Source organism: Castanea sativa, chromosome 5 (assembly GCF_040712315.1).
Source record: "Castanea sativa cultivar Marrone di Chiusa Pesio chromosome 5, ASM4071231v1".
Taxonomy (NCBI): Eukaryota; Viridiplantae; Streptophyta; class Magnoliopsida; order Fagales; family Fagaceae; genus Castanea; species Castanea sativa.
Window position 1 is genome coordinate 32,476,985 of NC_134017.1, and position 26,372 is coordinate 32,503,356.

General features: G+C 39.2%; 1 protein-coding gene across 2 annotated transcripts in view; it reads left to right on the top strand.

The window, feature by feature from the left end:
• The first annotated feature begins 18,600 nt into the window (after window positions 1-18,600).
• The window catches only part of LOC142635959 (ABC transporter C family member 13), a 72,745-nt gene continuing 64,973 nt past the window's right edge, over window positions 18,601-26,372 (top strand). The window contains exons 1-5 of one of the 2 annotated variants that reach the window (XM_075810008.1): window positions 18,601-18,779; window positions 19,259-19,299; window positions 19,429-19,516; window positions 21,046-21,201; window positions 21,314-21,445. In XM_075810008.1, the coding sequence (XP_075666123.1) occupies window positions 18,735-18,779; window positions 19,259-19,299; window positions 19,429-19,516; window positions 21,046-21,201; window positions 21,314-21,445 (462 nt within the window). In that variant the 5' untranslated portion in view covers window positions 18,601-18,734. Of the gene's footprint in view, window positions 18,780-19,258; window positions 19,300-19,428; window positions 19,517-21,036; window positions 21,202-21,313; window positions 21,446-26,372 lie in introns of both variants that reach the window. The other variant, XM_075810007.1, reaches the window with a different exon arrangement.

The following is a 26,372-nucleotide window of genomic DNA, read 5'->3' on the forward strand; positions in this document are numbered from 1 at the left end:
TTTTTATGATATATATGATCAATTTTTCATTTTTACTCAATTAACGCTCTTTTACTTTTCAACTGCTATTTTTTTTTTTTTTTGCATTTAGATGTTTCAAAATCTATTCTTTCCAAATTTCTCTCATTTGTGTGCGTGACAAGGGTTTGTTTTATTTATTGGCTTAAAAGTGTTCAAATGAATTTTTTTTTATATAATAATTCTACTATAACTATTTAAGCCAGATGACTAAATCAAACTTTACTTAATATTCGGTACATTTATTTGTCTTCACTCTCTAACAAAGTTATTTTATTCATCTTGAGACTATATATAACATTATTGGTGTTGGAGTTATCACTATTGGTCTTTGTATTTTTCTTTTCTCTTAAGTTGTAACTTTTATAAGTGAAAATTTACAACTTTTGTTCGACTCTTCCGTGCATCGCACGGGTCAGCGACTAGTATTACCAAACCTTAAATCTTAATTTTAGTAGTTTTTCACTTTTTTTAGAGAGTTTCAACCTATTATCAGATCAAGACACCAATTAATTTTTTGTGTAGGCAGGATACTAGTAGACTTTTAGTTAGTGACCAGTAAAAATATAAAATCGATGCTTTGAATCGAATTCGGGTCCGTTTGGATACACCTAAAAACTGAAACTGAAAATACTGTAGCAAAATAATTTTTAAATGTGTGAATAGTTTAGTGAGACCCATTTTTAATGAAAAGTGGTTGAAAAGTGCGTGAACAGTATATGAACAGTATGTGAACAGTATATAAACAGTATGTAAATAGTAATTGTGAACAGTAATTTTTGTCCCCAGCTGAAACGCGTGTAGAAAAAAAGAAAAAAGAAAAGAAAAGACAGAGGCTGAAACGCGGGCAAAATTTGCCAAACAGTACCATTCCAGAAAATATTTAGGAGGGTGGCATGCGTTCAAAGTTATTTAGTTAGTTGGACTCTTTTTGGAAGTCGATTTTACCAAACTCGACTTTCGGGCAACTTCAGTCCACTCCCACCCAATATATAAGTCTGACGTGGATTAAAAAAAGGAAAAAAAAAAAAAAAACACCACATGGAAGTCGAGTTCAGTAAACTCGACTTCCATTAAAAGTCAAGTACACTGAACTCGACTTCAAGCTTGCGTAAAACCATATCTACCATGTAAAATCGAGTATGGTATACTCGAATTTCACTAAAAGTCGAGTATACTATACTCGACTTCTAAGCTACTCAAACACCACCTACCCCACCTAAGTTAGTTATGCGAGCACGGTAAAAAAAAATTTAAATGGAACTCGAGTTTGATAAACTCGAGTTCCAATTAATTTTACAATCACCTCAACTGTCTCAGATATTATCACTATCATCTCTTAAGCCCTCAGACTAATTTCATCTCACTTCTCCCAGCTCTCTGCCACGCCCAAATTCTCCCTTTCACCACACATTGATCATTCTACCAATTAAAAAGCTTTTCTTCTTCTTCAATTTGTAGGTAAATTATTCAAACCTTTTTATTTATTTATTTATTTTTTGGTTAGACATGGTTAGTATTCAAACCTTCTTCAATTATTTTTTAATAAATTACTCACTTTTTCATTTGATAGATATTGTAGGGGTATTGGGCCCAGTAATTTATGAAGGATGGTCCAACGAAGTCTTTTGGGCTAGAAACCCAAATCCAAAGACATCAAAATGATCTTGGAGTATCTAAATGTCCAAATACGTCTGAGGAGTAGATTTGTCCTCGGATTTATAAGCCGAGGACATAGGAAGGGAAGTTTAGTGTCCCCGGGTTATGTTATAAAGAATCCTATGACTATGGGAATACACAGTACACGTGGAGGACAATAGAAAGAGCGGTGGAATATCTAAAGTAAAGCTGCTACCACCGCCCATACATTAAAAGCTCTGTAATTGATATGCTGACTGCATAGATGGAAGGATGGGGCCTGAGGATGAAACTTGGAACTTGGTCCCTAACCCCAGCGGGCTTTAGGGAAGAATGGATGGGACAAGTATCCGGAATCAGGATTGCAACCATGAAGTGGAAGATGATGAAGAGAAGGAAAGGAGTATAAATAGGAGGGAAGAAATACGAGGAAGGAATGAGGCTTTTTCAGGAAGAAAAAGAGCCAATAGTATATGATAATCAATATTTGTATCCAAACTTAAGGAAATACTATTATAAACTATCCTCGAATTTCGTCCGAGGAGGAATTCTCAGTCTTACTTTTTGCAAACAACTCTTTAATTTGCCCCATTGGGCCCAAAGCCCGTTCTTTCCCTTATTGTCTAAACCATCCTTGAAATCTAGATTACAAACCCATCCTCTACAAATTTATTGTAAAGAAAGGCCTTTCAAGCCCATCTCCCTCTAGTCATAGTTTGGGAATTTAAATTGTGTCCTTACAATTGGCGCCGTCTGTGGGAATTTAGTCTTTAAGGAAGTTTAGGACATCATGGTAGGATCAGGACCACAACGCAGCGCGGAGTCCGTGGGCTCCCAGCATGAGGATCACTCCTTGCATCCTGATCACGGAGAGAACTGAGAAGGAAGTGTACATACTACACACACCATCAGAAGTGCAAGTCATTCGCAAGGAGGAAGCAGAGTTCCTTATGAAAGAAATGCCAGGGCCATGCAGAAGGAGATTGACGGCCTAAAAAGGAGATTGCGTCACGAAAGGCGAAGGGGAACTCCTCCGGTCTCTGACCCCTCTTCGGAAGGATCCGAGGATGACAATTACGGGCAGAGATCTAGGACTCCCCCAGGTGAATATTTCTCTTCCGAAGAAGACAATCTGCATGGGAGGCGTGGCAGAGACTACCCCTCTAGGGGCTTAGGAAATGACGCAATGGGAAGAGCATTACACCAAATCTCCAGGTCACCCTTCACGCGCAGATTGGAGGAAGGGAGGTTACCTCGGCGCTTCACACAACCGGCCTTCACTATTTACAATGGTCGGACGGATCCTGTAGAGCACGTAAGCCATTTCAGCCAGAGAATGGCAGTGCATTCCAGGAATGAAACTTTGATATGCAAGATCGTTCCTTCTAGCCTGGGGCCCGTGGCCATGAGATGGTTTGACGGCTTAAGGGCAGGCTCCATTGATTCTTTCAAAGAGCTTACTAGAGCATTTGGTTCTCGCTTTATCACGTGCAGTAGAGTTCCTCGTCCATTGGATTCTTTATTATCCATGACTATGAGGGAAGGGGAAACCCTGAAAACGTATTCGGACAGGTATTGGGAAATGTTCAACGAGATTGACGGAGACTTCGATGATGTGGCAATAAGGACCTTCAAGGTCGGCCTACTAACAGAGCATGACTTGAGGAAGTCCTTAACGAAGAAACCTGTCAGAAGCGTACGTCGACTGATGGATCGCATCAACGAGTACAAAAGGGTTGAGGAAGATCAGCAGCAGGGAAAAGGCAAGGCGAAGGTTATCCCACAAGAAAGGAGGGATTTCAGGTCGGACAGATACAACAACAATAGGCCTGCATGGGATTTTTCCAGGCAGGCTGGTCACATACCCCCACAAGTGGTCAACACCGTCTTCAGGGAGCCGGTGCGGCGGTATTGGAGAAAATAAGGCATGAGCCTTTTTTCAAATGGCCAAATAAAATGGCAGGGGACCCTTTGAGACGCAACCAAAATCTCCATTGCCATTATCACCAGGAGAGGGGTCATACCACCGAGGATTGTCGCACTTTGTGGAATCATTTGGAACAATTGGTTAAGGAGGGAAAGCTGAAGCAGTTCCTGTACCAACCTAATGGGCGAGGAAACCAATCAGGAGTAGCAAACCACGACGGCCCTTCGTCGAGACCTCCTCTAGGTACTATCAATGTCATTTTTGCAGCACCTGGAAGGACTGGCTCAGCTCCTTTCAGGGTAATGTCAGTGGCTCGAACATTGGCCGAAGAGTCACGGGATCAGCCGAAGAGGATTAAGGCAGGCATCCTGCCAGTCCTAAGTTTCTCTAAAGAGGACAAGATGGGGACCATCCAGCCTCATGATGATGCCTTAGTGGTAACCCTCAGAATAGGGAATTATGATGTAAAGAGGGTAATGGTTGATCAAGGCAGTGGCGCAGATATTATGTACCCTGACCTATTTAGAGGCTTGAATTTAAGAGTTGAAGATCTTATGGCATATGACTCACCCTTGATAAGCTTCGAAGGGAGAGCTGTCGTTCTGAAGGGACAAATTAGACTGCCTGTGCAATCAGGTCCGGAGGTGGTAGACGTAGATTTCATCGTGGTCGATGCTTATTCTCCCTATACGGCTATTGTAGCGAGACCTTGGCTGCATGCGTTAGGGGCTGTTTCCTCAACCTTGTATGTCAAAGTTAAATTTTATTCTGGAGACCAGGTGGTGGAGTTACTTGGGAGTCAATCTGTGGCTCGACAGTGTGTCACGGCTGCAATTCAGCGTCGACCAGAGCCAGATTCCTCGGCCTCGGCTAACGGAGAAGCATAGCAATCAAAGTCTCTTGCCGTAGCTAAGATAGATGAAGCGGTATGTGAAGAATTGGAGAAAATTCTCATAGACAATGACCCTGAGAAGTTTTTTCAGGTTGGAGTTCAATTGCCACAGGAAGAGAAGACGGAGCTGATTTTATTTTTAAGGAAAAATATGGATGTATTTGCTTGGAATGCGTATGAGGCCCCTGGGGTTGATCTGAGCTTCATATGTCATCATTTAAAGGTCAATCCAACTGTAATACTAAGGAGGCAACCACCTCGGAGGTCCTCCAAAGAACATTCCGAAGCCGTAAAAGAGGAAGTACTCAAACTCAAAAAGGCAGGTGCTATCAAAGAAGTGTTTTATCCTGAATGGTTAGCCCATACGGTGGTGGTGAAAAAGAAGAATGGGAAGTGGAGAGTTTGTGTAGACTTCATAGATTTAAACAAGGCTTGCCCGAAAGACTCATTCCCAATGCCTCGGATTGATCAATTGGTTAACGCTACTATTGGACATCCTCGGATGAGTTTTCTTGATGCTTTCCAAGGTTATCACCAGATACCTTTGGCCGTTGAGGACCAGGAGAAGACTGCATTTGTCACTCCTACGAGAAATTATCATTATAAGGTAATGCCCTTTGGTTTGAAAAACGCAGGGGCTACCTACCAAAGGATGATGACGAGAATGTTTGAGGCACAGCTAGGAAAAACTATTGAGGTATACGTGGACGATATGGTGGTAAAGAGTAAAGAAGTTTCTGCACATCTGGAAGATCTGAGCAACACTTTTCAAAAGCTAAGAGAGTATAAATTGCGGCTCAATGCCTCTAAATGCTCTTTTGGTGTGGGATCGGGCAAGTTTCTAGGATATATGGTGACTCACCGGGGAATTGAAGTGAATCCTGCTCAGGTTAAGGCAATAAATAGCTTACACCCACCTCGGAATCCTAAGGAAGTGCAGAGGCTAACAGGTATGACTGCTGCTCTCAACCGATTTATATCTCGGTCCGCGGACAGATGCAGACCTTTCTTTCAATTATTGAATAAATGGAAGGGTTTTGAATGGACCGAGGAGTGCGCGGTGGCTTTCCAACAGCTTAAAGAATATCTCTCGTGACCACCAGTTATGTCTCGACCAGAAGTTGATGAAATTCAGTTTGCATATATTGCAGTGGCTAACCATGCAGTTAGTTTGGTTCTTATCCGAGATGACAATAATATCCAGAGACCGGTTTATTATGTAAGCAAATCTCTGCATGAGGCCGAGCTGAGTTATTTGCCACTGGAGAAAGCTATCTTTTCGGTGGTACATGCTACATGAAGACTTCCCCATTACTTCCAGTCTCATACGGTTGTTGTTCTTACACAACTCCCTCTTAAATCGATTTTGCGAAGTGCAGATTATATGGGAAGAATTGCCAAATGGGGAACTGTCCTAGGAGCTTACGATATCAAATATATGCCTCGCACCTCTATAAAGGGACAGGTCATCGCGGACCTTGTGGCGGAATTTGCTGAGCCTTCGTTAGAAGACTATCAAAAAGGCATGGGTAAAAAGTCAGTAGGCATGATTTCGTGCGAAGGGCCTCCATTATGGAAAGTCCATGTTGATGGAGCAGCAAATCAGAGGGAATTACTTTTGAGAAATCTTTGAGATTAGGATTCTCGGCCACCAACAACGAAGCAGAGTATGAGGCCGTCCTCGCAGGGATGAACATGGTTCATAAAATGGGAGGAAAGACGGTGCAAATGTTCTCAGATTCACTATTGGTGGTAGGCCAAGTAGAAGGGAAGCTAGAAGCAAGGGATTCCAGAATGCGAGAATACCTAACCCAGGTCAGGTATATGCAATCTAAATTTGAGTCTTTTTTACTATTACATGTATCCAGATGTGGCAATACCCATGCCGACTCATTAGCCACGCTCGCAACGTCCTCGGCACAAAGTCTACCACGAGTTATCCTTATTGAAGATCTGTTGAAACCCACTGGGACGGATGGTAACTCCACTCAAATTCTTCAAATTAGGATAGGGCCTAGTTGGATGGATCAAATAGTAACATTTCTCAGAAATGACATCCTGCCTAGAGAAAAAGCTGAAGCAGATAAAGTTCGCAGGAAAGCCACTCGTTTCTGGTTATCCGAGGACCAGAAATTGTACAAACGTTCCTTTTCGGGACCATATTTGTTATGTATGCACCCCGAGGCAACGGAGCTACTTTTGGAAGAGTTACACGAAGGGATTTGCGGAAGTCACACAGGGGGAAGGTCTTTGGCTCACAGAGCCCTTACTCAGGGCTATTGGTGGCCAAATATGCAGAGGGAGGCGCAAGATTATGCGAAGAAGTGTGACCAATGTCAAAGATTCGCTCCAAATATACATCAACCAGGGGGAGTCCTGAATCCTCTATCTAGCCCTTGGCCTTTTGCTCAATGGGGCTTGGACATTGTTGGACCCTTCCCCAAAGCAACAGGAAACAGACGGTGGCTCCTCGTGGGAACAGATTATTTCACCAAATGGGTTGAAGCCAAGCCATTATCAAATATCAGAGACATGGAAGCAAAAAAGTTTGTATGGAAGAATATCGTTACCAGGTTCGGCATCCCTCATACTCTCATTTCAGATAATGGTTTACAATTTGATAGCAAAGCCTTTCGGAAATACTGCTGTGATCTGGGCATCACGAATAGATATTCCACTCCGGCTTATCCCCAAGGAAATGGGCAAGCCGAGGTTGTCAACAAAGTAATAGTGAGCAGACTCAAAAAGAGGTTGGGTGACGCCAAGGGGAGGTGGGTGGAAGAACTGCCACATGTCTTGTGGACGTATCGAACTACACCACGAAGATCCACAGGTGAAACACCCTTCGCCATGACTTATGGAGCTGAGGCAGTAATACCCTTAGAAACTGGGTTCTCAACCCTAAAGAAAAGCTCCTTCATTCCAGATAGCAATGATGATCTATTAATGAGAAACTTAGACTTAGTTGAGGAACGACGAGAAAACGCCATGGTTCAACTAGCTTATTATCAACATAAGCTCAAGCAGGGGTATGATTCTCATGTGAAACTTCGACCTCTTGGACCTGGTGACTTAGTATTAAGGAAAGTTTTGGGCACGACGAAGAATCCTGCGTGGGGAAAATTGGGGCCCAACTGGGAAGGACCTTATCGTATTACTTCGGTCGCAGGAATAGGGGCCTACAATCTGGAAGATTTGGACGAACGTGTTGTACAACGTCCCTGGAATGTAAATAATCTACGAAGGTACTATTACTAAATAAAAGGCACTTCGGCCATTTTTTGTTGTAAACTACATTACGTTCATTATCTTCGTTCGTCTAAGTATCAAGTTGAAGCTTGGTATGCCTGGATCCTCGGACCACATACCTCGTCTAAATTGATATTCTTTACTAAGTGTTAAACAGAACCTAAGTTACGTCTGGTCCTCGGATCATCTACTTTGGGAAAATTAACATTTCAATTTGTTCGTCTAAGTATCAAGCTGAAGCTTGGTATGCCTGGATCCTCGAACCACATACCTCGTCTAAATTGATATTCTTTACTAAGTGTTAAACAGAACCTAAGTTACGTCTGGTCCTCGGATCATCTACTTTGGGAAAATTAACATTTCAATTTGTTCGTCTAAGTATCAAGCTGAAGCTTGGTATGCCCGGATCCTCGGACCACATACCTCGTCTAAATTGATATTCTTTACTAAGTGTTAAACAGAACCTAAGTTACGTCTGGTCCTCGGATCATCTACTTTGGGAAAATTAACATTTCAGTTTGTTCGTCTAAATATCAAACTGAAGCTTGGTATGCCTGGATCCTCGGACCACATACCTCGTCTAAATTGATATTCTTTACTAAGTGTTAAACAGAACCTAAGTTACGTCTGATCCTCGGATCATCTACTTTGGGAAAATTAACATTTCAATTTGTTCGTCTAAGTATCAAGCTGAAGCTTGGTATGCCTGGATCCTCGGACCACATACCTCGTCTAAATTGATATTCTTTACTAAGTGTTAAACAGAACCTAAGTTACGTCTGGTCCTCGGATCATCTACTTTGGAAAAATTAACATTTCAATTTGTTCGTCTAAGTATCAAGCTGAAGCTTGGTATGCCTGGATCCTCGGACCACATACCTCGTCTAAATTGATATTCTTTACTAAGTGTTAAACAGAACCTAAGTTACGTCTGGTCCTCGGATCATCTACTTTGGGAAAATTAACATTTCAATTTGTTCGTCTAAGTATCAAGCTGAAGCTTGGTATGCCTGGATCCTCAAACCACATACCTCGTCTAAATTGATATTCTTTACCAAGTGTTAAACAGAACCTAAGTTAGGCCTGGTCCTCGGATCATTTACTTGGGAAGAATTAACATTTCTTTTCTTTTTGTCAAAACATCAAATCTTTGCATACCTAAAGACCATATGCCTTATTTTTACATAGTTCAACTAGAGATCCAAAATGAAGAATCAATTACTTAAATGCATCACTTAATGCAGTTCCTGGCATATTAAACATTCCTGGAGTATCAATTTCAATTCAGGTTATGGCTATTAACTTTAGTAAAGAGCAAAAAGATGGTACTTTTGGAGTAATATGATCAAAACAAAGCAAAAAAGTAAGAATCATCTAAACAAGGAAAACAACATTCGTGCTTATATTAGATTCCAATAGTACTTTTGCAATTACACTTAGAAATTACACGTAGAAATAAAATAAAAAAATAAAAAAAAGAGAAAGGCAACAAGCAAAAACTATGGAGAAGCAGTCACTGTTTCAGCTTAATCTTCAGAGGGCCTTTGGGGTCTTGAGGAGATGGAAGCTGAACCGAGGACTCAACGGCAATTCCTTTGCCTTTGGGATCATCTATCAAAGTTATTGGATTAGCTTGATCACCCAACTCATCATTTGAAGATTCCTGAAGGTCACTTGAGGGCTGTACGTCTTCAAGTGCCTTTTCTTGTGCTGGATCAACTTGTTTAAAAGCATCTTCAGGAAGAGTTAAGTCTTCAGCCAAATCACCTCCCTTATCCTCAGATGATCCCTGGGCAGCTTCTTGGGCAGTTTCAGGAATGGTAGAAGCTCGAATTGCAGAAGGATAGTAGACATTTTCTGCTTTCCAAAGAGTGGAAGAGGCTTCAACCCCAGCTTGGGAAAGTGCCTCATTCCACACTTGAAGGCAGTAGTGCCTACACACCTCGGGAACCTGAGCCTTGAAGGTTTCCGTTATCTCCTTCACACCTATATCGTAACCTTCCTGTTCAGCTCGGTCCCTTGAGATCTCGGCCTCTTCCTTTGCTTTTTCAGCTCTTTCCTTCTCCTCAAGGGCTTCCTCTTTGCCCTTAATGGCCTCCTCTTTGATCCTCTCAGACTCGATCAAGTCTTTCTTGAGGTCCTCAATTAGCCTCCGTGCTGCAGAGAGGTTGTCGTTGGCTTGGCGGAGCATTAATCTCTGGTCCTCAGCCTGTTTAGTTGTCGTTTTTAAGTCAGCCTCTAAACCTGCCTTCTCACTCTCTGCCTTAACCAACTTGGCTGAGACCTCCTGCAACTTCTTCTTCTGAAGGTCCGAAATCTTCTGGGCGGTTTCATGCCTTGACTCCTCGGCCTTCAGGGATTTGTAGGAGTTGATGGCAATCTCTTCTGCCCTATGGGCAGATTGAACGGCCTGAGAACGAAGATACAAGACTTATACATACATGTAAAAAACAACAAAATATAGCAAAAGTTTAGAGAACAAAACTTACCATTGCAAGCTCCTTCTTCAAAATCATGAAAACGTTATGGTCCCTTTTTATTCTAAGTTCACCCATGTCCTTAGGGAGCAAAAGCGCCTGCTCCAATGCATCTGCGACGCATGCAGCTGTCCCCTCATCGGAATTTCTGATGGATGCATCCAAGGTGATAGCCTGGTCATCCATGGACATATTAGGAAGCCACAAAGGGGCGCGCATGACCATCTGTTGTTCGATCCTCTTTTTCGACCTGGTCTGCACAGCCCGGGCCTGCTTACTACCCCTTTCAATCTCGGGCTCCTTGGGAAGAGAGCCCTTCCCTGCCTCTACCACTTCTTTTCCTTTTGACTGATCCCTTTTCCTTTTAAGGTCAGCTGTGTTAGTGCGTTGGGTCTGGGAAGGAGGGGGAGGAGGAGGGAGCCTAGTTTCAGGGCCTTTGTCAGCACCCTTTTCTTGAGTCCGAGGGCTCACCTCTTTAGGAGGTTCTTGGACTCTAGGGCCTTTGTCAGCGCCCTCGAGGACATCTTTTAGGCTGGGCTTAATCTTACGTTGAATGCCCATATTGTCAGGTTCTTGAGTAGTAGCCTGCGAGACTTGTGTGGAGGTGCCGAGGATGGGAGTTGAATCTTCAGGGGAGTGAGGTTGATTAAAAACTTCAAACTCGTCCTCGGAATCAGGTACCTCAACTACTTCTTCTTCTTCCTTTACGGTAGTATGGGAAGACGCAGCTTCACCTGGGATTGATTGTGTGGGGAAAGGGACTATGGGAATCCCAACTGGAACAAGTTGTTGGGGTTGAATTGGTTGGGTGACCAAAATGCCTTGAGGAATAGGAGTCCCCTCCGGTAGCAGAAAACCTTCAACGGCAACGCTAATCCGAGGAAGGCGAGGGTCGTGGGCTTTGATCACGCACTTCGGCGCTTGAAAGGCTTTTGATATCGGATTGTAGCCGAGGATCAGATGAGCCGCTCGGAGTTGGCCGTCTGTATGCACGAATACCTCGGCTTGAAGGATCCTGTCCAACCGTCCGAAATCGACCAGATTAGGGTGACGATCTGCTGCGTGTGGATCTGTAGAGTTATCCAAATAGAGGAGGGTAAGAACAAGTAAAAAGACAAAAAATAATAGTATGTATTTAATAGTACAATGGTTTTGAGGGTTCTATGTAGAAGCCAAAAAACTTCACCTGGAGTCCCTTCCCTTGTCGGACAGGGGAGGCCGTCGTGCCAATTTCCTGATACAATCAGGAAGTCGTTTTTTATGCCCTTATTAGATTCAGGCAGACATTGAATTAGCCTAACTTCTGGGTATCTAGCTTTTAGGTAATATTCATCTTTTTTGCTTAGGTAATAGAGGTTATAAACCCAGTTCACATCGTGGTGAGTGAGCCCTAGGTCCATCTTCTCATTTAAAGCATCTACGGAACCTAGGATCCTAAAGACATTTGGGGCGCACTGGGTGGGAGCTAGTCTAAAAGCCCTAAGATAGTCCCTAGTCACGGTTCCCATGGGGATTTTCATTCCCCCTTCGATGAACGCAATCATCGGAATTACAACTTCCCCCGTTTTTCTTTTTACATAATATTCCTCCTCGTTACAGTACCTAATAGATACGTCCGAGGGAATTTTGTACATAACCTTGAGCTGCTCTATTTTTTCATTTGAATCCACCAGGGACGCAAATCTACCCATCTTTGAAAAGGGGGGGTGTGAAGAAAACTAAAAAGAACTACGCCGATGATGAAAGATACAAAGAAAAAAGAAAAAGATGGGGAAGGAAAGAAACAAAAGAAACAAAGAGCTGATAAGGAGGGGAGAGAGTATTGAAGAACTTACTTTAAAAAAGAAGAAGGCACGATCACCTCGGACAGGGTATTTGATAAAAAGAGAAGGTACGGGAAGATGGCAAGTGTGGCAGGTACGTTATAAGGTTACTGTAGTGTGGAGAATTTTGAAGGAAGTTAGTACTTATATATCGGAAGGAGTTTTGAAGCGGGCGAATTCCCGCCTCAACACAGGAATCGCTCTCAACCGTTGGATATGTGTCACATCATTGAAACGTGGGAGACATAGAGGCGCCAATAATTAATTTGGGGGCGTTTCGCATACCGAAGCATCGGGAACACGCGATGGGTAATTCAGAAGTTATTTTCGTCAGCAATATTGCCAAGATTCTGCAGGGTAAAAAGGTCTTTTAAGTCGAGATCTTATTTTCCTCCCGAGGTGAAAAAATAAAGAATCTCGAGGGGCTATTGTAGGGGTATTGGGCCCAGTAATTTATGAAGGATAGCCCAACGAAGTCTTTTGGGCTAGAAACCCAAATCCGAAGACATCAAAATGATCTTGGAGTATCTAAATGTCCAAATACGTCCGAGGAGTAGATTTGTCCTCGGATTTATAAGCCGAGGACATAGGAAGAGAAGTTTAGTGTCCCCGGGTTATGTTATAAAGAATCCTATGACTATGGGAATACACAGTACACGTGGAGGACAATAGAAAGAGCGGTGGAATATCTAAAGTAAAGCTGCTACCACCGCCCATACATTAAAAGCTCTGTAATTGATATGCTGACTGCATAGATGGAAGGATGAGACCTGAGGATGAAACTTGGAACTTGGTCCCTAACCCCAGCGGGCTTTAGGGAAGAATGGATGGGACAAGTATCCGGGATCAGGATTGCAACCATGAAGTGGAAGATGATGAAGAGAAGGAAAGGAGTATAAATAGGAGGGAAGACATACGAGGAAGGAAGGAGGCTTTTTCAGGAAGAAAAAGAGCCAATAGTATATGATAATCAATATTTGTATCCAAACTTAAGGAAATACTATTATAAACTATCCTCGAATTTCGTCCGAGGAGGAATTCTCAGTCTTACTTTTTGCAAACAACTCTTTAATTTGCCCCATTGGGCCCAAAGCCCGTTCTTTCCCTTATTGTCTAAACCATCCTTGAAATCTAGATTACAAACCCATCCTCTACAAATTTATTGTAAAGAAAGGCCTTTCAAGCCCATCTCCCTCCAGTCATAGTTTGGGAATTTGAATTGTGTCCTTACAGATATATATATATATATATATATATATATATATATATATATATATATATATATTATTGATGATGTGCTGTTTGTAATGATAATTTATTATCATTATCATTATCATTGTCATTATCATTTTCATTATCATTATCATTATCATTATCATTATCATTATCATTATCATTATCATTATCATTATCATTATCATTATCATTATCATTATTATTATTATTATTATTATTATTATTATTATTATTATTGTTTTTGGCATTTGTTATTTGTGCTTTGTAATGGGTTGTTATTTGAAATATGTAATGGGTTTTACATTGTTATGTGTTGTTATGTATAATGCGAATGAATGGGTAACATGTTATTTATTTGTAATGTGTTGTAATATGTAATGGTTTGTTAGTTGTAAGGTGTAATGTATTAATTTTTGAAGGTTAGCGACCATGTACAAATTTGTTTGAGTTTAAAAATTTGTTTATAGTTGTTTGGTGGACTATACAATGTTATCTTTATATTTGCCTTGAGGCAATATTTTGTAGTTCATATCGAATAAATGTGTTATTTGTCACTAACTTTTAGTAAACTTATTTGACTTATAGGCTTGTAATGAGTTCAATTGATTTATATCTATATTATGGTAGGGAGCCCTGCAGTGATGTGACTTATGGAGTGACATATGAAGGGCCTGGTAAAAAGTTAGAGATTATTCAGCTAAAAAACGGCAGGAGATCAATTTGAAGAAGTTGAAAAAGAAAATTATGAAAGAGCTGGATTTGGACCGTCGGTTGCATGACATAAAAATTACATATCGTGCTCCTCATACAGTGTTCAGTGACCGTATTGTCTTCACGCCTATTGAAATAAAAGGAGACAAGCATGTTAAAATTATGTTTGACAGGATAAACTCTACGCCCCAATTAAAAGCTACTGAGTTGTATTTAAGTGTGGAGCCTCGTATAGAAGTTGGCGGTAAAGATTTGCAACAAACAACTTTGGAGGGTGGTGGCGGGGAAGAATTCCAATCATTACATGCAGATAGTCATCCGACTCTTACCCCATGCACTATAGTTGGGGGTTATACAGTACCATGTCAAGAGACACCAACTCTAATGGAGACTTGTGGATTTAGTTATCAGCAAGAATATATTCAATCTCTAAGGGGGAAAGATGAAGACGAAGATAATGTTGATCATGGTAGAGATGAGTATAAAGAGATGATTGGGAGAGATGATTGGGAGAGATGACTTTCATGAGAATACTATAAACTATGAAATGTCGTGACATCACCTTCTCCATCCTAGGTGCATTACAAACGTACTCATCACAATCATTCCACTTCTGAATATGGACTGCATGTTCCACCGACCAATTTTTCTCTACCTTGCCCCTCGCATCTATTTTGTGCAAATTGCGATTGGTATTAGCATCTGTGGGTTGTTCCTGCTTTAGCTCAAACAACCGTAGGACACGATTGGGTAGGTGGAACTTTACAAGCCAAAAATAGATAAGTGGAATGGTCGACCTCCACATGTTACTTCCTTAGATGCGAAAACTAGGAGGAAGGTGGCTCAAGTCATTTCCATATGGCTCCCACTTAACCTACAAAAGCCACCAAGTAAAGCAACTACATTCAGATAATTTTCCATAATTTGCATAACAAGTAGCACAATAGTGGGCAATGAAAAACTTTTTGAAGGACATAAGATGTTATGGACGTATAAATACAAGTATTATACCTGGTCGAGCCGTGTCGTGGCAATTTGATTGCGATATGCAGAAAGCACGTGCGTGGGAGCATTCTTTGTACACATTGCCCCTACCCACCTACAAGTAGCCAACATCACATGGTCATTAGCCGTTTACATATAAAAATGTGGCATAATACATGATAGCACACTAATTATGCAATATATACTTACTTCATAGCAAGAGGAATTGGTGGTAGTGGTGGACCATAAACACCCTCGGGTTGGGGCACCATCTATGGGGACATATATGGGAACCTGACATATATCCACAATTGGACCAGAATCAATAGTCCGCCAATCTGCTTTGCCTTCTTGTCGGTTGCATTACACAACTATCTATACAACCATGATAAGGCTGTACTACTCCAACTATACTTAGGTGGATTACGAAGGTTCTGCATGAACTCTAACCACATGAGATGGACCCTATCTCCGAACTTGTCAAGAAATACCATATCCCCTAGTAGGGCTAGTATATAGTAGCGAGCATACTGATGAACTTGAAGCTCATTGGCATCCGGAGGCAGTGGTTGTTTGATTCTTTCGACAAGTGCGGGTATCAGAATCCTTTGACCTTTTAGCACAGTTTGAGGGCCATTTGGAATTTGAATTCCAAGCATTTTAGCACACATGTCTTCCCAAGTTCTTTTAGTGGGCCCAACCATTGCCTCACTCTCGATGGGCAACCCCATGATTACCTTCCACATCTTGCAATGTGATCGTCATCTCACCATGTGGTAGGTGGAATGTATGGGTCTTTGGGCGCCATCGCTCTACAAATGCAGTGATCAGTGCATGGTTAAGCTGTATGGATAGGACCAAGGGCAGACCCTCTAGACCAAGCAACCTCATAATGGCAAGGACACAATCATCTACCATAGGATCTTAAACTATCAATTCTTCATGGCGACTTCGACAATCCAATGTGCTAGGAGGATCCTGCAAATATTATAACAATAGATAAAAATCTTATGCAAATATTTAGTATTTATGGCTAATTAGAGTTGTGACATGAATGCATAGTACAAGAAAACTCATGCAATCACCTGTCCCCCAGGGTTCCACAATAACTCAGATCGATGTTTAACTTGTTTTGTCAATACACTACGATCAATGGGTCCAGGATCTATCGTCATGCTGCAAAAAGTTTTTGTGTTATATCAGCTATAAATAATAGGTTTGTGTAATGTGTAATATTGGTTAGTGACATTGAATAGAGAGAGACTTACACCATATCTAGGTTGTTATGGAGATAGGTATTGTTTCCAACAATCTTTAGTTTGTTATTAGCTTAGTAGGATTTATGGAAAATTTTCAGATTCCCCCCCTCCTCACAAAAAAATTAGCTAGGGAAAGCCTTAAATACCAGCAATTTGTGTCAACTACATGATACCCATTTAACATTATCACAAAAATCAAATATCAAGTACTCAGGTCATGTGTTTTGGAGCTGCTTATGTGCTTCAGCTACCTACTTAGTTGCTCAGAAAAGTGGTTCCTGGTGCATGTTCAGAAAAGTGGTGAGGAAGTACTCTCGTTAGCTGTGACCATTGCTTGGGCTTTGTGGACTAGGCAGAATGAGAAAAGAAATGGCAAGTAGTTTATGACAGGATTTGAGTTAGTCAAGTGGTGTGGAAAATATATTGAATCATTCAAGGCAGCAAATTCTTCAACTTCACTAAGTTCTGCCAATTCCACAACTGCAGCACCAAGTTTTGCCAATTCAGCAAATGCAGCACCAGTTTCTGCAAATGCAGGTTCTGCAAATGCACCAATTTCTGCAAATGCAGTTTCAACATATACAGTTTCTGCAAAGCATGTCTTCATTTGGTGAAAGAGTCTGATCTAAAATTCTGTGATACTTGAAGAAGGTAGCCAAGTATCATAGAAGTCATCCTCAAGCCAGATTTGATCTCCCCAATTAGAGAGTTTATGTTTTGGACCTTCATAGAACTCTTAGTACTTTATCTTTTTGGTTTGGTTATAAATGAGCTGAGTAATATAAATTTAAGCATGATCAATTTATTTAATTTTGTTAAAATATAGAAGAATTTTGGTAAATTTTGAATATTGGTCTAGGACGGAACCTAATGGTGTTAGCTTTGGTTTGTCTGGGAGGGACTACCCAATAATTTCATGCCCTAACCAAATCACAATAGTTCCTCTTTCTTTTTTTTTATTTTTTAAAATATATATCATTGACCCTGCAATTACCCAAAAACCCTTCAGTTTATGTTGTACCTATAGAAAAATTCCAAAAAAATTAAAAATATATACATAAATAATATTTTCCAATGGCTCTGTGCCTATGGTCACATTCTATTCTCATTATTCATTGCCTTTTTCCCTATGAATGAAACACAGAAACAAAGCTCTAGGTAAGTTTATTCTAAGCCACACTTGTCTCTTAGTTCTTACTTCTTGGATGTCTTTAATTGCTTCATTGAACTTTGTATGTGTTAGTTATTATGTTTTGTCGTTGTTGGGTGTGCTGTGCTTGTGTTTTGGAAAGGAGTGTTTTACAAGAGTGACAAGATGAACAACAATTAGCATGCATATATACATAGAAACACACTTAAAGGAAAAACATGCTTTAAGAATGATTTATCATGGATCAAAGATCTAACAAGATAAAAAAAATTAAACATGATTACAAGCATGACATTTTGTGAACAACCATCATTTCACATGATTTTATCAATATGTTAAGATCTAGCATGATAAACAAATGCACCAAATTCTGCAAATGCACAGTAAAATTGAAATAGCACAGTAAACAAAAACACAAAAACAAATAAAAACTAAACCCAAATCTCCAAATCACTAAACCTAAAAAGCAAATCAAAACCCATTTCAACCAATAATAAAGAGAAAGAAATCACATGAGAGAGAGAGAGAACAAACCTGCTGGTTGATGATGGACGGAGATGGCGTAGGAAGAGAAAGACACCGGAGAGAGAGAGAGAGACAGAGAGAGAGAGAGAAGAACGGCGTAGAAAGAGAGAGACACCAGAGAGAGAGAAGACTGAAGGCTCTGTTAATCAGAATTCAATGATCGGATTGCTGTTTTACCCCATGAACTGAAGGGTACAACATGGAAGTAGAGTATATTATACTCGACTTTTAGTAGTTCTACGTGGCTTTTTCCTCTTTTTTTTTTTAATCCACGTCAGAACTATTTTTCAATAGAAAGTCGAGTTTGGTAAAATCGACTTTCAAAAAGAGTCAAACTAACAAATTAACTTTGAACGTATGCGACCCTCCTAAAATTCTAGAATGGTACTGTTTCGCAAATTTTGCCTTAAAACACGTCCCACACAAAACGTAGACGCTATAGGCTTGGTTTGGATTGCGCTAAACACGTCCAGCGTTCGGCGTTTTTCTCTTTTTTTTTTTTTTTTTCGTCCTGCTACACGTCTCATCTCAAGGGGATAAATTACTATGCAGTCACTGTGCATGCACTACTCACATACTTTTTAGTAATTTTTTAATTAAAAGTGAGTCCCATAATACTATTTACCCAATTAAAATTTATTTTGTTACGGTATTTTCAGTTTTCAGTTTTCAGCGGTATCAATCAGGTGCATAATTTTTATCCAAACAATCACGAAAGAGAAGAAGACGTGGAATATTTGAGGCAAAGGAAGGCAGTCAGACAGTCAGTAGCGCTCTCTCTCTCTCTCTCTTTCTCACTCGGTCTCTGAGTTTGGAGAAGCCTCATTAATCATCATTCGGTCACCATGGACGACTTCTTCATGAATCTAATTTGCCCTAATTCTCCATCCGTATGCTTTTTCTTTCTCTGTCTAATTTCTCAGTTCTCATCATCCATTCTCTTTCGTGATTTGGAATTTCGTACACACTCTTTCTTTTCTCCTCTTCGTCCCTTTTGCTCTGCTTAGTTTGGTTTTCGGGAAATCAATAGACCGTCACACTTCCCTATAATTAAGCTACGTCAAAAAGAAGCATTTAAAAAAAGCTGAAACAAACGCAGAAAAAACTTTCTTTTCTTTTAATTCATTTTGTTAAATTTCCTGGTTTTTTGTCTTTTATTGCTTAAAGAACTTGGGGATGGAGTTCTACTTCTTCAGAGTTTTGATTTTTAAATTCAGTCTGTGAAATTTGAGCACCACTGATGCTAAATCAATTTTGTTGGCTTAAGCATTTTGCATAAAAAAATTAATTGAAATTTTGAATTGTAAATATAAGAGATTGATTTTGATTCTGATCATTTAATCTTGGAATTTTGCTTTTTAATTTTCAGGTATGGGATGGAAATCGATTATCCGAGTGTTTCAACAACATATATCCTTCTTACAGCTATTTCATTGGTTTAGTCATTATTGTTTAGTTGATTTTTTTTTTTTTCTAATACAGAAACACCCAGTTATTGTTTCAGCGGATTTAAAATTTCTTTTCCTTAATGATTTATACGGTTTTAGGTTTCGGGGTGAATGCCATAAGTCTTGTTATGATTTCTATAATTGGAATTACTCACAGGAGTCCCCCAAGAAGCCGGAGGGTAGGTTCTAAGTTACATTTTTGGTTGCTTAGATCGCAAACAAAACCATAAGCTATGTTGAATTGAAGTTTCCTAGTTTTTTTATTATTTTTTTTGTTCCTTTATCTCATTTAGGCTCTGATTAGTTGTGTTGAGAATGTAAGTGAAAGGAAAGAAATATGGAAAGTTCAATGATTGTCACACCGGTTATATTCTCTCGATTTTACTACTTTGGTTGAGATCTCATTGGTTACTTTGTTAAGTTTTTATTGGGAATTTCTTTGCATAAACGCTCTCACATACACACACAAGATAAGAGAGACTAGAAACAGTTATTCTATTTGTCCTAGTTAATCTTTTCTTCCCTAGGAATTTGCATTCATATTGACACACATTTTTTTTTTTTTTAAGGCATGTAAATATTGATAAGTTGATCAATTCGAATCATATTTACCTTTAAAGTACTAGCTAAATATCTCCCCCTTTATGCTTTTAAGAATAAGCACTTTAGAATATGATTCCATCTTTTTCTCTTATCTTGAAAAATTAGTCTTGTATAAAATTGATGAACAAGAAATCTCATTTCGAACTTGACAAGTTGATCTATTAGTTTTAGCATTTAAGGGTACGGGTTCAACTTGACCATGAAGAAAAGGCACAAAACGTTTTCCCATCTTCTTTTGATCCGTGATATCGTCTTTTTTTTTTTTAAATTTTTAAATTTAAATTTTATTTATTTATTTATAATTTCCATCTCTTTCCTCCCTTAACAATTTTGTCATCTTCTAGCTACTTTTCTCAAATTTTAGTGTCATATTGCTAAATTCTATCTTAATCTTAGAATTAATGTTTTTGTTTATTGATTGTTTTACTTGTTAGAAGCATACAATTAATGAGTTTGATGTAACTAGTATAAAAATGCATAAAATAAAACTTATTCAATATACTTTTATTTACTCTAGAAGAAACTTATTATATTATATACTATTATGTAACCCTAAGGGGTTGGCTTAGTCGTTCCTAAGGTTTCATGATATTCATGAGATCCTAGGTTTGAAACCTCTTGTCAGCATCTTGGAGCCACCCTCATGAGATTCCTCTCTGTAATAACCCGGTGTGTGTAGGATGGGGTGATTGCACATGACCAAGAGAATAGTTAGATACTCAAAGAGGTTTGGATACCCTTGTTTAAAAAAAAAAAAAAAATTTATACTATTGTGCATTCTAAGAAGCTGTATATGTCTTAACTAGGGCCTTGTTGCTTCTACTACCTAGTCTTTGTAGTATTTTTGGCTATTGTCTCGTCTTAGTATCTTAAAGGGGTTTGTTTGCAATATGCCAATATGTCAATATGTGACCTATGCTGAAGTATATATTAACTATCAAGTTTCTTCGTGAGTTGTGCAGCATTTATCCTTTTGTTTTTTTAGTTGATTCTAATTTATAGTTGGAAGTTGGGGGGCCACATTATGTTTGTGTATTTTTTCTTTTAATTTCATTTTAAGTGTTTTTTTGGTATACTGATCTGATGCCTATGGAAGATTACTCAGATAAACATGCTAGAAAGGTTGTTCTTGCATTTCCTTCCTGCCTTTGGAGCATGCTTGTCTTTTCTGGACGTGGTTTTAATTTTAATTAAAGCACTTCATGGAGACTTCATTGTTCATCATGAGTGGTTTTTCAAATGTTCTCAGTTTGCAGTTTGGGTAAGATTTTCTAACTTCTAGCTGTTGGGTACATTTTATTTATTTATATTTTAAATTTTGTTAAATATTAGCTTATAAAAGTTTTCTTTGTCTTGTTTTTACAAATATGTAGACATCTATCTTACTGTTCTCAAAGTCTTCCAACTATCGTTACATATTTTGCAACTTGATCCTATGTTTCTGGTGGATTGTGAAACCAATATTGGGCGTCATCTATCTCCTAGCAATGTTATCTTCATCAGGGGTATTATATCTCTCTCAGAAGTTCTTCTTGCTTTCTATTGTCTGCATGGCTTTTTTTGTTGGTAAATTTTCCATTTCTGGCCATAAAAGGCCTATTCCTATTTTAGATATGTGTGCATATTGTATATCATTCTCATGGCTTAATGTAGATAATCCATAGTTTCATACCTTCATCCTCTCATGTAAATATATACACTAAGTTATCTGCTGTAGTGAAGAAGGTTATAATTTTTTTAAATCTTCAAACTCCTGGGATGGTTTCATTGTAGTATTTTGCATCATTGTTCTTTACTTCTCATACACACACAAACAAATGAAAAGAGGTGTCTTTATGACCAGCTATGGGATGTTGTCAACTAGAAATTATCTCTTAATATTACTCAAAAGGGCACAACCCATGAAAGACCATGAACCTATAAAAAATCTGAAAATGAAATAGATGAATAGGGGCTAGGTGAGATAGACATTTAGCTGAAAAATGGTCTAAAAAAGAGTAGCTTTAGTGTGTGCATAGATAGCTAAATATGCTCCAATGTGTGATAGCTCCGCTCCTCCAAACTAGAGACTCTACATAAGCTTAATAGAACAATTCTTAAAAACTGAAACACTATATTGCTTCCAAAATCTCCTGTTCTAATTAACTAACATATTTATAACTGATCTTGCATTACCTAATTGAAGCCAAATAAGGTGATGCCATTGAAGAATCGTGGCCTATCTTCCTCCTTCACCTTCAAGGTCCCAAACTGCTATATTTTCTCGTATAACATTGCAATGGTAAACATATATGTAATTTCAGCTCCAACAAAGGGTTCAAGTATTGGCCTTTTGTGACTCCTTCCATCTTTGTACCATTGGATTGGCAAAGACATGTTAGGCTTACTTCTGTCTATCACCCGCCAGTCCCCAATTCCAACCTTCAAGATTCCTAGTAGGATTTTAGAGAAGAACAATGGTTGTGCCAAGATTCCAAGTTGAGGAAAGTAAAAAAAAAAGAAAATTTGGTTTAACAAGTAACAGTGGTGATTTGTTTGGGGGAATATCAACAACAACAAGAAGAAGCCACAGTTTTAAAACTTTGAGTAGTTATGGATTCTTAATGTATTAATCAAGGTTGGCCACGTGTATTTTTTTGGGCCATTCTAGCCTATCCAAGATCATACTCTCTATAACTTTCTTAATTGACATGCCATTTTTTACTGCTTCTACTTTTATCATTTACATTTGCCTCTACCATTCCTTTTTTTTTTGATAAGTAACGCAAAAAATTTTATTAAAAAAATTAACCAAGCACATTGGAAGTGTACTACAGTGGCATAAATCAAAAACCCATATTACAATGATCTATAAGATCGGAAAGAAAGAAGCAAGAATAGGAAGGCAAAACTAAACTCCACTCAAGGAGAGTACGGAAAAAGAAAAACTTAATGTCAAGAATAAACCGTTCACAATCCTCAAAGCATCTAGCATTCTGCTCCCCCCATAAGCACCAAAGCAAACAATGCGGCACAAACCTCCATAAACCTATATTTCGATATCTACCAAACTTCCCTTGCCAAGAAGCTAACACCTCACTAACTTTATACAGCATAACCCAATGTATACCAAACAAACAAAAAACCATAGACCACAACTCATATGCTATAGGATAATGAAGAATAAGATGCTCCACCGATTTTTCACACCTTTTACACATAAAGCACCACTCTACCACTGCAATATGTCTCTTCCAAAGATTATCCGTAGTTAAGATCCTACCTAAGGCAGCAGTCCAAGAAAAGAACGCTACTCTAGGAGGAACTTTTGATTGCCACACCATTTTCCAAGGAAAATCAATGACAGAAGGAGGAGATAAAGAGTGATAGAAGCCTCGAACCTCAAAACCTTTCTTCATTGTTGGTTTCCAACAAAGTTTGTCATCATCAACACCTCGCACATTCGTGAAATAAAGCATAACCCAAAAAAGATCAAATGATTCTGACTCCCAATCTTGTGGTGGACGAAGGAACCGAATGTACCAATGAAGCCTCCCATTAGAGAAACACATCACCTTTGACACAGAAAACTCCCTTGCCCAACTAATATTATACAATTCTGGAAATGCTTCCTTAAGAGGCAATCCCTACACCATACATCCTCCCAAAACAACCTTACCCTCATCTAAATCTGACCCCGACAATATTGTATGGTGTGAAGAGTGTAGAGAAGCTACATCCTTCACAAACGGACCATAAGAAATCGGAACAGCCTTGCTAACACTTGCCTGAAGCAGACCTGAAGAAGAATCACCAACAATTGGAGAGACTGGAGCCGAAACTTTAGTTGTAAGCTGCGTTGGAGCGATACCTGAGACACTTGACTAGGTTGGAACTTTTTACAGACACGCCTCTGGTCTTTTATCAGAGTTTAGTTGCTGGGTTTTGGGCTTAAAGGCAGGCCCATTTTGTTTCACACCACTAGGCTTCCAAACAGCAAGATTGGGCTTCGGTCCAATGTCTTTAGGCAGTGAAGACAATTTGGACTTCAGCCCATTGTATTTAGGCAGTACTGTAATAGCTGGCTTTGTCCCAGTAAGTTTAATAGAGTTCAAATCCACCTCACCGACTTTAGATGAAATCACGCCCCAATTGCCTTCCTTCCCACGCTCAACATGCAAATAAATATCCAAAGTCCGCATATCTTTGATTCCACTACTCACAATACCACTAATGACAGACGTAACATCTGCCCTAAATTGAGCCTTCACCTTCTCAGAATTGCCTTCAAGGGGCGCATGATCACCGGAAATCGTATTGTTTGAAATTTCTGAGATTTTCCCCTTTCCTTTATTTCCTACTTCACCACCTTTCTTCCATGGTTTCTCCACTGCCACCGTGACTGCCTTGGAGACACTTTTTTGGTTACCGAGGATTCCTTGTCGAACAGGAACTATTGTCTTTCTCATATCAATTCCAAATTCTCTCCAACAACTTCTTTAACAATATTCCTATTTATAAAAGATATTCTAGGACCATTTGACATAATCATGTGGCTAGTTTACCATCAAGTGCATGCTACATGGCATTTGTTTGGGGTAGGTTTAACGGAAGTGGAAGGAATTAGGGATGTCAATTAAACCCGCCCTACCTTGACCTGATCTGTAGTCTTGAAGGAATGGGGTGAAATTTTTACCTTGAACTACAGGGTGGGGTAGGGAAAGATTTTGCCTGCCTCATCTCACCCATACTTTTTTTAAGAGCTATGTTTGATTGGATGGTTGGCTTGAGTGGTCATTCTTCTCTAATTTGCATGAGTTACTTCTTTGTTTAGTTTTGATAATATTTCCTAGGTTTATCTCATGTATACTTCCTGTGTACTTGGGTTGCGCCCTTACTTACCACTTAAACAATATTATTACTTAAATTATTCTCTGACCATCATACATAATCATGTGGCTAGTTTTACTATGATGTTCATGCCATGTGGCATTTAATTGGGACATGGTTAGCTAAAGTGGACGGAATTAGTGATAACAGTTTCACCCGCTACAATTTATTAAAAAAAAAAAAACTGTTTCACCCACCCTGCCTTGACCTGATGTGTCTCAAAAGAGGGAACAGGGTGGGATGGGGTGAAATTTTTGCCTCAATCTACCAAGTAGGGGTAGGAATAGATTTTAATGACCCTGTCTCACCCTTCCAACTTGATTTGTCTTGCGCAAAATTTTTCCGTCTCGAAGAGGGAATGGAGTTGGGATGAGATGAAATTCCCTCCCTCCTAGAATCTAGGATGCACGGACACGGATATGAACACAAGTGCAAGCACGGGTACAATATGGCGACATGAACAATTTTTGAAAAATTATAACATGATATGGCAGATGGGACACTGTTACAACATGGGTACGAACCCCAAATGAAGTGTTTGTCCATCCTTTTCTAAATCTGCAAGGTGGGGTAGGGACTGATTTTTCTGGCCCTTATTATATATACTAAATAACCTTATATATATATTAGTGTTTTTAATTTTTTTTTAATTTGTTAATATATTAATTTCTAAATTATGTGTGGGCCGGGGTGATGCAGGATAGGGTGAGGCCTTGCAGGATGGGTATGGGGCAAGGTAGCTCGTTTGCGGGATAGGGTTGGGGCACTCATGATCCGTTCTTGTCTCATCTTGTTGCCATCCCTCGAAGGAATGATTACATTGACAACAAGTAGAAATATCATGGATCAAATTGAAATTTTAGGAGTTGCAACTCACCCAAACATAGAGGGACCAAGCATTTATACCCTAGAAAGAAGATAGAAAAGGATCAATAAATTGCAATAACATTTAGAGCATCCAACCCATTGCTATAATGTTTATTCTTTAGAGCATCCAACCCAAAAGCTTAAGCTAGTAGGTTGAGAGGCCAAAATAGTACATGAGTCCCTCATGAAGTTCTAAAACCAATTGATGTGGGTTTTCTTAACAATAACATGGGAATTGAGAAACAATGCTTCCCAATTTTCTCAATATTAAAAGCAACTCTTTCGAGGGACATATTAAAATGAATATGTCTGGAAGACAGTGACTAAGTTAATAACAAATTAATGTGGCTCCATCTAAATCAACATCGATGGATTTCACTAGTTTATCATTACTTATGTTTACATCTTTGCACCATCTACCCTCAACCTTATGGAAGCATTTGTTTTTAGGATTTTGGTTTAACTGTTGTTTCTGGTGCCCGTGACAAAGAAAAACTAAGAAACTTTTTCTTTGTAATTTTAAGGCTCAAAGTTCTTTTTGGAGCTATTCTTTGATGAAAAGCTTTCCTTGTATGTTCTAGCAACAAACATTTAATGTTTAAACTTTTAAGGTCTTATTGTAATAACAAACTTATATACAATCTTGGAGTATTTGAAAGATGGTACCTTTTACCCGAAAGCCATTTATGTTGTGAT